Here is a 13,451-nt window from a genome sequence, read left to right as displayed (position 1 = left end):
ACTAGAATTATGCTAGTGTATATAATAGACAATACAACTAGAATTATGCTAGTGTATATACGTAATAGACAATACAACTAGAATTATGCTAGTGTATATAATAGACAATACAACTGGAATTATGCCAGTGTATATAATAGACAATACAACTAGAATTATGCTAATGTATATAATAGACAATACAACTAGAATTATGCCAGTGTATATAATAGACAATACAACTAGAATTATGCCAGTGTATATAATAGACAATACAACTAGAATTATGCTAATGTATATAATAGACAATACAACTAGAATTATGCATACAAATTTATTTCGTTACATTCGTTGTAAAAGTCCTTGATTTTCATCGGTACCTTTTTCAAAGAACATGTAATCCTGGAAAAGAGAAACACAAAATATGTTACTTGAACTTGGGGCCCAGTCCCAAACGAAAATGACACTGAAAATTCCCAATTTCTGTACTATACTACTCAAAAGAATTTAAGGGACAGACGATATTTTCTGAATGTCAATTATATTAGCTAGACCATAATGTCACGCATGGTATTGTTCCATTTTGACGAAAGTGGGTCTAAGCAACCCATAAATGAATTAAAATCCACTGTCATTGACACTGTCGACTAGTTCTAATGGCGAAAACATGCTTACATTTGCACGTAAATTAGGGCGAAAGCGAAAGGTCTGCTAAGTGCCCATAACTTGCTTTTTCACAAAGCGCTTCATTTGCACGCTTTGCATGTGTATTCCATGTTCCCAATGCTGAATTTCCGTATAATTGGAGCTTGCGTTCGTGTACGGTGCACACTCCAAATTCGACAATGGTTCAACGTCAACTGACTATCGAAAATCGAGGAAGGGCTATTGCTTGGCTTCAGGATAGCAATACGCAAAGAAATGTTGCTCTGAGACTTGGTGTCAGTCAGAGTGTCGTTGGCCGACTGTGGCAACGGTACCAAGCAACGAATTCTGTTCGAAATCGTCCACGTTCGGGAAGACCCCGAAGCACTACAAATAGAGAGGACCGCTACATCACCAATATGGCTCTACGTCAACGCACAACCACTGCACGCCGATTACATGACAATCTGCGGACTGCGACTGGAACTCGAGTGTCTGATCAAACCATACGCAATCGTCTGAGAGCCAATAATCTATGCTGCCGTTGCCAGGCTGTTCGACCACCACTCCTACCACGTCACAGAACGGCCAGACGTCACTGGTGCACACTTCATCTGCGGTGGCAACGTGTTCAGTGGGGTCGAGTGATGTTCACTGATGAGTCCAGGTTTAGTCTCCAGTTCAACGACGGTCGGGTTCGTTTCTACAGACGTCCTGGGGAGCGCTTCGCTGACCTTAACGTTAGACAACGTCACCGGTTCGGTGGTGGCAGCGTCATGGTGTGGGGCGGTATCTCTATCCACCACAGGACCCCCTCTATGTGGTGGATGACAATCTGAATGGAATCCGCTATCTGAATGAGATTATCCGGCCGTTGGTTCTCCCAGGCCTTCAGCAGATTGGCGGCGGGGCAGTTCTGTAGGATGACAGTGCCAGACCCCACCGCGCCAGGGTGGTAACGGACTTTCTCAGACAACAAGTTATCGCCAGGACGGATTGGCCAGCATATTCGCCTGACTTGGCCACAATAGAGAATGCCTGGGACGAATTAGGCAGGAGAGTTCGGGATAACCATGCCCCTCCGGCCAACCTTCATGATCTGGGTCAACTTCTTATGGCAGAGTGGCAGGCCATTCCCCAAGAGTTCTTCAGACGTCTGATCAACAGCATGAGGCAACAATGTGTTGAGTGTATTCGCACCAGGGGTGGATTCACACACTATTAAACGAATGTTCTAATGTGTAAAATCCATGTTTGACAACCTTCAACTTTGACAGCATGGCATGTGACTTTCTTGCATACAGTGACGTTTATTTGTGTTTTTTTGTAAATATGGAACAATAAATTAAATTTTTGGTGTAGTTTACATCATCAATCTAATACACTCTGAAACTTATTTGGTTATAAATTTTTGACCCTTAAATTCTTTTGAGTAGTATAGAAATACCCAATATAAATATTTAATTATATGTTCTAATAAAAAAAAGAAGTAAAGTTTGTTTTATTTAATGAATTTAATGACGCCACTAGAGCACATTGATTTTTATCTTATCATCGGCTATTGGACGTCAAACATATGGTCATTCTGACAGTTTTTTAGAGGAAACCCGCTGTTGCCACATAGGCTACTCTTTTACGATAGGCAGCATGGGGTCGTGTATTTGCGCTTCCCACAGGCAGGATAGCGCAAACCATGGCCTTTGTTGAACCAGTTATGGTCACTGGTCAGTGCAAATGGTTTACACCTACCCATTGAGCCTTGCGGTGACTCACTCAGGGTTTGGAGTTGGTATCTGGATTAAAAATCCCATGCCTCGACTGGGATCCGAACCCAGTACCTACCAGCCTATAGACTGATGGCCTAACCACAACGCCAACAAGGCCGGTCTATGTTCTAATAAATTAATTTAACAGTGGTGTACTGCATCATTCAGTGTCCCAACTATGATTTACTGGTGCTAATTATCCCAACCTCACCAGACACTGGACCCTGGCAAAAACTCCTGAATAAATCCCTCTGTTAATAAAAATATATAATTTTGATATTGAAATAGGGATTTAAAAATGAAAGTTGTTTAATATTATACATAGAGAATAATACAAAATGGCTGTTAGATACCATTGACATGTATCTCACAACAAGTTATTTAAAATGTATCTAACTAGCGAAAGCGAGTTTGATACATTTTTAAACAATGAGTTAAAATTGTGAGATAAATGGTATCTAACGGCCACTCATGTATTATTCTGTTTCTTACATATCCTCAAAAACCAGGTTTTAACAAATTTTAATATCTTTTTCGACTAAAAGGTATTTACAGCCGTTGCACTTGTAACTGACTTACGTGTCACAGACACATGATTGTCAGGTTAACTATACGTCACAGTGCAATCTATTTCCACTGTGTTGTTTTTCATTGGCTGTATGGCACTGGTGACCTGGTCATCACCTAGAACCAGCCAGTCATATGTCTTGAAATTGTTAGCACACGTGCATTCATAAACAACCATGTGTTATCAAAAATAACACATGGTGTTCTCACCATCAGGTGTGTAAGAAACAAAAGAAAGAAATGTTTTATTTAATGACGCACTCAACACATTTTATTTACGGTTATATGGCATCAGACATATGGTTAAGGACCACACAGAGAGGAAACCCGCTGTCGCCACTACATGGACTACTCTTTCTGATTAGCAGCAAGGGATCTTTTATTTGCGCTTCCCACAGGCAGGATAGCACAAACCATGGCCTTTGTTGAACCAGTTATGAATCACTGGTCAGTGCAAGTGGTTTACACCTACCCATTGAGCCTTGCGGAGCACTATATTTGGCAGTGGTAGACTCGTTAACTAGCAGAACGACAGTGGCGTGACGTCACTAATGATAGATTTAGCGCTGAAACATACACAGTGACTTAACAAAAGAAGCGATATCTCCTAGGAGATATCGCAAATTATAGTGCCAGCGATATCTCCTACAAAAGCCTTTAATGGATGATAATAATACATAACAGGCCTCTGAAAATTGCGAGAGCATTAGTTTTGTTTGCGTGTCGCAAGCAAAATGGGTTACCTCAATTTGCTTTTGCCTAACCCATATATGGTTTACGCAAATGATCTATTCTCAGGGGTGGCCTGCATAACAGTTACAGGGTTTAGGTGGAAGCCCATAAAATATTATCAATTTGGTAAATTTGCTACGAAAATCTGTCGCCTAATTGAAGTTTCATTTCGCCAAACAGCAAAAATGGCGGTAACATCTGTAAACAACATACAATTTTTTAATTATCTTTTTTGGCGAATTAGTAATGAAATATACTGATGGAAAGAAATAAGGGAACACATGGAATTGTAGACCAAATGTAATTCACAACTAGCGTAGTAGTGTCTGTATTTCATACCAAGTTGCAATGTGGGACTGAATGTCTGTAGTGTTGAATGTGCATGCTGCCTATATGTTCCCAGTCAATTTCTGACAATATGAATTGATTTTTGATATAGTCTTTATTTCTTGTTGCTACATTATCTGTGTGATCTTTTATTTCTTTTCATCAGTATATATTCGTCAAATTAAAATTTTAATTCTCATTTGACAATTTGATGAGTGACAGCTTAATTATTCTCCAAGTTCTATCCACAATTTATGTTTGGGCTAAAAGAGGTGACCGGAAAACAGTTCATCCATGTACACGTGTATATTCCCACCTTCTACTCACAATATTATTGGTAATGCAAATATTAATTTAATCTTTGTTATTCAGATTTGGGCATTTTAATTTTGTTTAATTCAGGCAAAAATCACTCACATAAATGGGAATATGTACGCCAAGGGTGCGGAACAATAAATTTGTCAACCAGTCCCAAGGGATGTTATCATTACCGGGGGAGGGGGGGGTGGGGGGTAGGAGGAGGAAAAAAATAAAACAAGAAAGGAATAAAAATAAAAATTATAAAAATATTTAAAAGGTGACATTTGCCAAATAGTACGTGTTTAAAAAAATCATAGTAACCTATATAGAGAGAATAAAGCCAGTATCAAAAGACAGCAACCAGTTATTCTCTATATATGCAAATGACAGGTGACATAAAACGAACAACTGAGGAAAATCTCAGGCTTTAAGCTATCATTTGCCAAGTTGAATATATTCGATTTATAATTAACAAAAAAGTCAATTTCAGTCACATGCTCTTTTTAGATCTATCAGAGTTTTGGAAACTTTTGAAACAAGAATTTGGCTAAAGTTTTCTGAGAAAAAAAAAAAAAAACCTGCATGCTACCAATAATGTTTTGGGTCCAACTGAAACCACTGGCATATACCCCAGAATTTTAGATTGGGGAGGGGGGAGGCAACCCACACTATGTATATATGTATGTATGTATGTATGTATGTATGTATTTTATTTTATTTTATAAAATTTAATTCAGAAAAAAATAGAAAAAAGGTTCGGTTGGGAGAGCCATGGAATCCCCCCCCCCCCCCCCCCCCCCCCCATTGCTATACGCTATTGACTTAAACCGTGAACAGAGCTGCCAACCCTTAGTCACAAATGAGAGTAGCATTCATGACAAGCTGAGCATAGCAAATGATATTTGAGCATAACATGGCCGAATGTCATAAACAACAGCAACACTAAAAAAGACAGACTTCTGACTGACTTTCAAGGGATGAAGTTGTGTTTAGAGAGTGTGGAGATTTCTCTCCCCCCCACCCTAGGGGCTGTGCTTCGATCGCTTGGGCCATTGTCCAAGTATCGCATCGAGCACAATGGCGACTCGGCGACCGTCACGCTAATCTACGGCAGTGACAGGAAGCAACCAACAACCAGCAGAAGACGGAGGAGGCGTCCCAGGACTTCACAGGGGGGACCAAACTTGGCGGCTCAACCGCCAGGGGCGGTCCCACCTGTTCCGAAGAGGAGGACTGGACTTGGTGCGACGCGCGGTGATCCAAACCCGGTGGCTAAACCACCGGGGGCGGTTCAGTCTGCGCAGCACCAAGCAACCAAGCCGAAACACCCGCCAGGAACCATCCAGGGGGGACCAAAGCTGTCAGCTCCACTGACAGTGGCGGTCCCTTCTGTTGAGGAACCGACAAGGATGGAGACGGGCCACGTGGTCACCCATGATCCACCGGCGAGCCCACCACCACCTCCGGCAGTTGTTGTTGTAGATAACACCGCGGCAGACCAGCGAGAATTCAAGAAGAGGAAGATGTCATCGGTCACCGTACCGTTGTCGTCTGATGATCCTGAATGGACTCTCGTCTGCGACATGCTGCTGCACAAGTACACGGGGGCGGTTATCGGGGACTTCACCGATACCAAACACCTGAAGGGACCTTGGGACGACAAGTACTGGCACCAGCTTCCAACCGGAAAAGGGAAGTACCAGCTCCAAGGTGCCCTAAACTCGGATAAACTTTACGTGACAGCCCAGCAGGAAGGACTGTACAGGCAGGGGCTCCTGATGCCAACGATGTCAAATGGGACCATCCACCGCATCTTAAAGATGGTCCTACGAGACATCTATCCAGGAGCCATCGACCGCAACATCAAGGTCTTGACCGAAGGACTCCCCAACTTCAAGCCTGAACAGTCCATCAGCTCGCCATGAATCCTGCTGCGCCAACCTTAACTAGGACAGGTAACCTCCTTTTTGGGCTTAGTTGGACTTTAAACACGTTTCGATCGAGCTTCCAAATTCTTATGTTTATTTTTTTATAAATAGTCCAACGCACTTTACTTTGGCGCCCGTTCAATTGCTAAAATCACCTTAAAACCTTTTCGGCCGAGCAATCAAACTTATTTTTGGGTTTAAATTCTTAGTCCGGACATGATGTTAGGTGCAGGTATTCTCCGTAGACTTAGGTTTTTCTAGTTAGACCCGAAGGAATCAGCCAGTCAGAACACGGCCCATTTTCGGTGTCTACTAGTCGGTCCGCGCAGTCGCTGGACACTACTAAATACTTATTCAAAATTCCGCCCACCTCAAACTCATCCCCCCCCCCCCCCCCCCCCCCGTCCTGGACTCAGTCACTGGCAAAGGCCAGAGATTGAGCCCAGGACAGGCGTGCGTGAAACCTTCGTGGTATATATGCACGTTAAAGATTTAAACAACAACACTAAAAAACACCAAATGACTATGTCATTGTAACTGCAAACGACTGGGTCATGCTATTTTTAGCATAGATAACGCTTGTCATCGGTTAAGGGATACGGACATACCCCAAATGTAACGAATGTTGTCAAATAAGTTTGGCGATTTAAACAGGATTATGAATGACCGCATCGAAATGCAATGAACCCAAAATTAACTGTTGTGCGATAATGTGATCAATACTAAATTTGAATGCTTATATTCTTATTTCAAATTAAAATTAAAATTACTCTATTCCTAACTGGCATATGTTCACATGCAATTTTCTATATTCACGGCATGCAAGCGTAACATAACTAAAGAACACTGGGGTCGGCCTACAGTAAAACTACATGTCTGTTATTGAATACATCTTACTGTAATCGTTTGAAAATGGTTCTTAATCCGCAAATTTTACTTTTATATGTTGGAATAAAAAAAGAAAAAGCCACAGAAATGAGGAATTCAGTTTTTAGTTACTGTTTTCCAAGATTATGTCCATTTTTAAGTATAACTGCCCGCTTTTTAACTGTACTCTGTAGACCTATAATTTGTGATACGGATTAAACGTATACGCTTGCCAAATAAAACATAATTTGTCAGTAGAGCCTTTGGCCAAATACACTAATCATCCAGTTATGTTTATCTGTTGCAAAAGTTATTACTGGTTTTCTTTAGCGTATCATACTGGATTTTTTTCAACTGAGCATAGCAATTTGGGCATGAGCGTAGCAGCATAGCAAATGTCGACTAAGCGTAGCAAACTACGCCCAAAGCATAGCACTTGGCAGCTCTGCATGAATGTGATTTCTAAAACAGCTGTCTTTACAAACTCACAAGGAGGAACACTGCTCCCAGTAAGACGGCCTTCATGGTGACATCCAGGTTGAGTGGGAAGCTGATGCTAAAGTTGTCTGCATCGGTGAACTGCTCCTTCAGCACACCACTCCACTGCTTGTTGATCTGCCCGACATGCACTGCCCCGTCGAAAGTATTAATCTAAAACACAAAGTCTCAAACTTGGTAACGGCCACGCAGATTAGGTTAGTGATCTGCTCGATATGCACTCCCCCTGTCGACAATCTCAAACTTAGTAACAGCCACATAGAATAGGTTAGTGATCTGCCCCATATGTACAACCCCCCCCCCCCCCGTCAACAGTCTCAAACTTGGTAACAGCCACACAGATTAGGTTAGTGATCTGCCCGTTATGCACCCCCCCCCCCCCCCTCTCCCGTCGACAATCTCAAGCTTGGTAACAGCCACACAGATTAGGTTAGTGATCTGCTCAATATGCACTCCCCCTGTCGACAATCTCAAACTTAGTAACAGCCACACAGAATAGGTTAGTGATCTGCCCCATATGCACCCCCTCCTTCCCCCGTCTCAAACTTGGTAACAGCCACACAGATTATGATAGTGACCTGCCCGATATGCACTCTCCCCACCCCTCCCCCCACCCCTCCCTCCATCCACAATCTCAAACTTGGTAACAGCCACACAGATTAGGTTAGTGATCTGCCCGATATGCACTCTCCCACCCGTCGACAGTCTCAAACTTGGTAACAGCCACACAGATTAGGTTAGTGATCTGCCTGATATGCACCCCCCCCCCCCCCCTCCCGTCGACAATCTCAAACTTGGTAACAGCCACACAGATCAGGTTAGTGATCTGCTCGATATTCACTCCCCCCCTTCCCCCGTTGACAGTCTCAAACTTGGTAACAGCCACACAGATTAGGTTAGTGATCTGCCTGATATGCACCCCCCCCCCCCTCCCGTCGACAATTTCAAACTTGGTAACAGCCACACAGATTAGGTTAGTGATCTGCCCCATATGCACTCCCCCCTTCCCCCGTCGACAGTCTCAAACTTGGTAGGTAATAGCCACACAGATTAGGTTAGTGATCTGCCCGATATGCACTCCCCCCCCCCCCCCCCCCACCGTCGACAATCTCAAACTTGGTAACAGCCACACAGATTAGGTTAGTGATCTGCTCAATATGCACTAACCCCGTCGACAGTCTCAAACTTGGTAGGTAACAGCCACACAGATTAGGTTAGTGATCTGCCCCATATGCACTCCCCCCTCCCCCGTCAACAGTCTCAAATGTGGTAACAGCCACACAGATTAGGTTAGTGATCTGCCCCATATCCTGCCCCACTGGTGCCACCCATCATGAGTACTGCCACCACAGCTGTCAAGTATGTCACTTCATCAAAAACGATGAACAAATTCTCTAGAAATGAAAGAGTATGCACAGGTTCAAAACATGGAATAGTGCTCATCAGCCATTATTTTGGTCAGTGATGCATCGTATTTAGTAGATATAGCCTCCAAATGTCTACCATAAAACATTTTGAATACTCTCATAAGTTCCTGGGCATCATAACCTTGATGAAACAACTTCTGTTTATGAACCGGGCCTGGTGCTTATAAAACCTTTAGAGTCTAATAGAGTCTGAGACAGTAATGTCATGACAACGCCATACAAACTGTATGTGTGTGACGTCATTACAGATTGAGTCTGGACTCTTTAACAGTTTTATAAGCTTGGGCCCAGATATGACCTGTTAAAGACTGTGGGGGCGGAGGTGTGTTTAAGAAAAAAACAGAAGAAAAAAAATATGAAAAGAAAAGAAAAGTAACACAGGAAAAATAGGAGTACTTGCTCACCTTATATTCCACATCTCCACACATAGAACACTGGCAGAGTGGTCCGTTGATCTTGAAAAATGGATTCTGCTGGCTGTCCTTGACAGTGAAGTGAGGGTAACACAGGTACCAGCACTGGCTGACGTAACCCACCACTTGGCCAGGGGGCGCCTCCACCACAATCTTCTACAAAGTGAGGCAAAACATAGTGTAGTCAACTGTTCATGGTGAAAAACTCAGCCCTGCTGTGTCTAACAGTTTCTCTCTAACAAGCAGAAACGTGCAGGGCTCATGCTTATAAAACAATTTCCCTCTAACAAGGGCTCATGCTGATAAAACCATTTCTCTCTAACAAGTAGAAACATGCAGGGCTCATGCTGTGTCTAACAGTTTCCCTCTAACAAGTAGAAACATGTAGGGTTCATGCTTATTATAACAACTTCTCTCTTAGCAAACAGAAATGTGCAGGGCTTATGCTTATACAACAATTTCTCTGTTAGCAAATAGAAACATGCAGGGCTCATGCTTATACAACAATTTCTCTGTTAGCAAATAGAAACATGCAGGGCTCATGCTTATACAACAATTTCTCTCTTTGAAAATAGAAATGTGCAGAGCTCATGCTTGTACAACAATTTCTCTCTTAGCAAATAGTAATGTGCAGAGCTCATGCTTATACAACAATTTCTATCAAACAAGCTAGAAATGTGCAGGTTCATGCTTATACAATTTCTCTCAAACAAAATAAAAGTGTGTAGGGTTCATGCTTATACAACATTTTCTCTCTTAGGTCTCACTACACAGATCACTTCCGGGTGAGAGTTCATCCATCACGGTCCACTATAGTTCCTAATTGTGACACATGTTATGATTCACATATTTACTTCTAGGAAATGGTGAAGAATTAAAACAATATGTATGTTTAATGGTTAGCCTTCTGGTTGTATTTTGCCCATGTTACTTTGAATATTGTGCATTGACCTTTTGGAACATGGGTGTATAGCGTAAGAGACAGCCAGAATGAATCGGTTAATGAACCACCTGTTCGAACCGGTACTACAGCCAGATGCGGTCGTATAGCAAAAAACTGAGACAGAAATGTTCTCAATTTTGGAGTGAAAATAAATGCTTATATAATGTATGTTCGCAATGGTGTATGTTGTTCTATAGAACCCGTTCTATTGGCAGTCTTCATTTGAAGTTGGGCAAGTTAACATTGGTTTCAATGGCAGATGACATCTGTGTAGTGAGAACATAGCTAATAGACATGTGCGTTAAATTTGTTTTAGGGTGCATTTGGGCATGCTGTCCCATTCCAGGAACATTAACAAACATGGTCATTCAGCAACATTGTACAAAAAAACTATATTTTGTAAAATCAAACACTTTTCTTCTTTCCCTATCACCTATGCGTTTCTTTTTTGACGTATAGAAATGAATGAATGAATGAATGAATGAATGAATGAATGAATGAAAATAAAATGACACCCCAGCACAAATATACACATTGGTAAGTATATGGAAATTTATATAACTCTGTAATAGCTGTAAAGAGCTGTGGAGAAAAGCACAACACCACACAAATATCAAGGTACGTATATTTTATAAAATGTTCACTAACTTGTAAACAGGTTAAAGAAACAATTCAAAAATGTTTACTAACTTGTAAACAACAGGTATAAGAAACGGTCTATGAAATGTTCACTAACTTGTAAACAGGTTTAAGAAACGGTCTATGAAATGTTCACTAACTTCTAAACAGGTTAATTTAAGAAACGATCTAAAACAATTTTACTAACTTGTAAACAAGAGGTTTAAGAAAAGATCTAAAAATGTTTACTAACTTGTAAACAACAGGTTTAAGAAAAGATCTAAAAATGTTTACCAACTTGTAAACAAGAGGTTTAAGAAAAGATCTAAAAATGTTTACTAACTTGTAAACAAGAGGTTTAAGAAAAGATCTAAAAATGTTTACCAACTTGTAAACAACAGGTTTAAAGGGACATACATGTACCCAAGTTTTTAAACACTAAAACATGTCTGTGACTATTACAGCCATTTTTGATAACTGAAATCATACTTTACCTAAGATTTTATTGTTTAGATTATCAATTTCCATACATTCGAAGTGTTTTGGGTCATCCTTGTGTTTTTAATATCACAAAATGAATTTCTCATATTTTTAAAAATGCACGTGCATCTGAGAAGTAACAGTTATGGAGTCGAGTTTTTAGTCTATTTTAGAGGGTACTTCACCATTTCAAAGTCAAAGACTCGTGTTTCTCTCAATTGTAACTTTATCCAAATGTATTACAGGTGTGTAGATTAACGTAACTCAGTCTAAAAATGTTTACTAACTTGTAAACAACAGGTTTAAGAAATAATCCATAAAATGTTTACTAACTTGTAAACAACAGGGAAAACAGCACATAGTGCATCTCAGAGGTCTGTACAGATGGATAACCTCGTTCTGTGCATTGTCCAAAATCTTCATGTCAAATGGCCGTTTCCGGCCACAGATGTTTCGAGTACAACAGTCAGTATCTGCAAAATTCAGTAAGTCAAGTCAGACATGTAAACAACATTACACACCTCGTTGGAGAAAATCCACATTGTACCTGTAGTGATCACGTTGAAGACTCGGAACATTTCCTGTTATTTTGCCCTCTATATAATAGAGAGCGCCAGTCCTACTTATCCAGGTTAAATCATTTAAATTTAAATATCAACATTTGGCGATGCCAACTTAACACTACAAGAAAACAGTCTCATGATGAGCAAAGATGTGCAAAGCAATTCATAATTTCATTGCTGAAAGCAAATGTTTTGACTGATAAAACCGCTCACCTTCTCCTTTATTCTTCTTGACCTGCCTCGGTGGCATCGTAGTTAGGCCATCGGTCTACAGGCTGGTAGGTAATGGGTTCGGATCCCAGTCGAGGCATGGGATTTTTAATCCAGATACCAACTCCAAACCCTGAGTGAGTGCTCCGCAAGGCTCAATGGGTAGGTGTAAACCACTTGCACTGACCAGTGATCCATAACTGGTTCAACAAAGGCCATGGTTTGTGCTATCCTGCCTGTGGGAAGTGCAAATAAAAGATCCCTTGCTGCTAATCGGAAAGAGTAGCCCATGAAGTGGCGACAGCGGGTTTCCTCTCAAAATCTGTGTAGTCCTTAACCATATGTCTGACGCCATATAACCGTAAATAAAATTTGTTGAGTGCATCATTAAATAAAACATTTCTTTCTTTCTTTCTTTCTGTTCTAATATATTTTGACAGGTTAAATATACAATAGTTTTACATTTTTCAAGACTAAATGCACATTTTGTATTTTTCTCAACATATCCATGTTGACCAGTTAATATTTCAATTGTGTAATGTAGGGAAAGGTCTTTATATAGGCTATGCCTGTTGACCAATCCCATCTGTTAATATAATAAACAGAAATAAATATTGTTTAATTTAAACCATATAAACATTATCTGGAAATTCAGAAATGTTTATTAATTTTCCTTGATATATGTAAACATTACAGCTTGAATTACATGCCCATAAAATATTACATTCAAATAAGTTCATTTCCTACTATTTTATACATTTATATTATCATTGCAAAATCCAATTAAGGTGCCTGGCAAGTTAACATGTGATATCACAGTTGAATTTGAATTGCATTTCCATGTTGACAAATAACTGCTTGCTATTGTGACTATTTTTTATCTATTTATATATATTTCACCAAAGATTGTGGACGAAACCAGTTTGTTTCATGACTATTTCACCAAAGATTGTGGACGAAACCAGTTTGTTTCATATTTCAACAAAGATTGTGGACGAAACCAGTTTGTTTCATATTTCACCAAAGATTGTGGACGAAACCAGTTTGTTTCATATTTCACCAAAGATTGTGGACGAAACCAGTTTGTTTCATGACTATTTCACCAAAGATTGTGGACGAAACCAGTTTGTTTCATATTTCACCAAAGATTGTGGACGAAACCAGTTTGTTTCATATTTCACCAAAGAT

General features: G+C 40.5%; 1 protein-coding gene across 2 annotated transcripts in view; it reads right to left on the bottom strand.

Annotated features, from left to right (window-relative positions):
* Positions 1-299: 299 nt before the first annotated feature.
* LOC121373245 (phospholipid scramblase 2-like) overlaps positions 300-13,451 on the bottom strand; it is a 35,882-nt gene continuing 22,730 nt past the window's right edge. For both annotated transcript variants that reach the window (XM_041499757.1, XM_041499763.1), the window contains exons 5-8: positions 11,824-11,963; positions 9,441-9,605; positions 7,601-7,762; positions 300-381 (exon numbers count right to left, since the gene is read on the bottom strand). In XM_041499757.1, the coding sequence (XP_041355691.1) occupies positions 322-381; positions 7,601-7,762; positions 9,441-9,605; positions 11,824-11,963 (527 nt within the window). In that variant the 3' untranslated portion in view covers positions 300-321. The remainder of the gene's footprint in view (positions 382-7,600; positions 7,763-9,440; positions 9,606-11,823; positions 11,964-13,451) is intronic.

The sequence above is a fragment of the Gigantopelta aegis genome, chromosome 1 (genome assembly GCF_016097555.1).
Source record: "Gigantopelta aegis isolate Gae_Host chromosome 1, Gae_host_genome, whole genome shotgun sequence".
Classification (NCBI taxonomy): domain Eukaryota; kingdom Metazoa; phylum Mollusca; class Gastropoda; order Neomphalida; family Peltospiridae; genus Gigantopelta; species Gigantopelta aegis.
The sequence above is the reverse complement of the archived record's forward strand: the minus strand, read 5'-3'. Positions and strand labels throughout refer to the sequence as shown.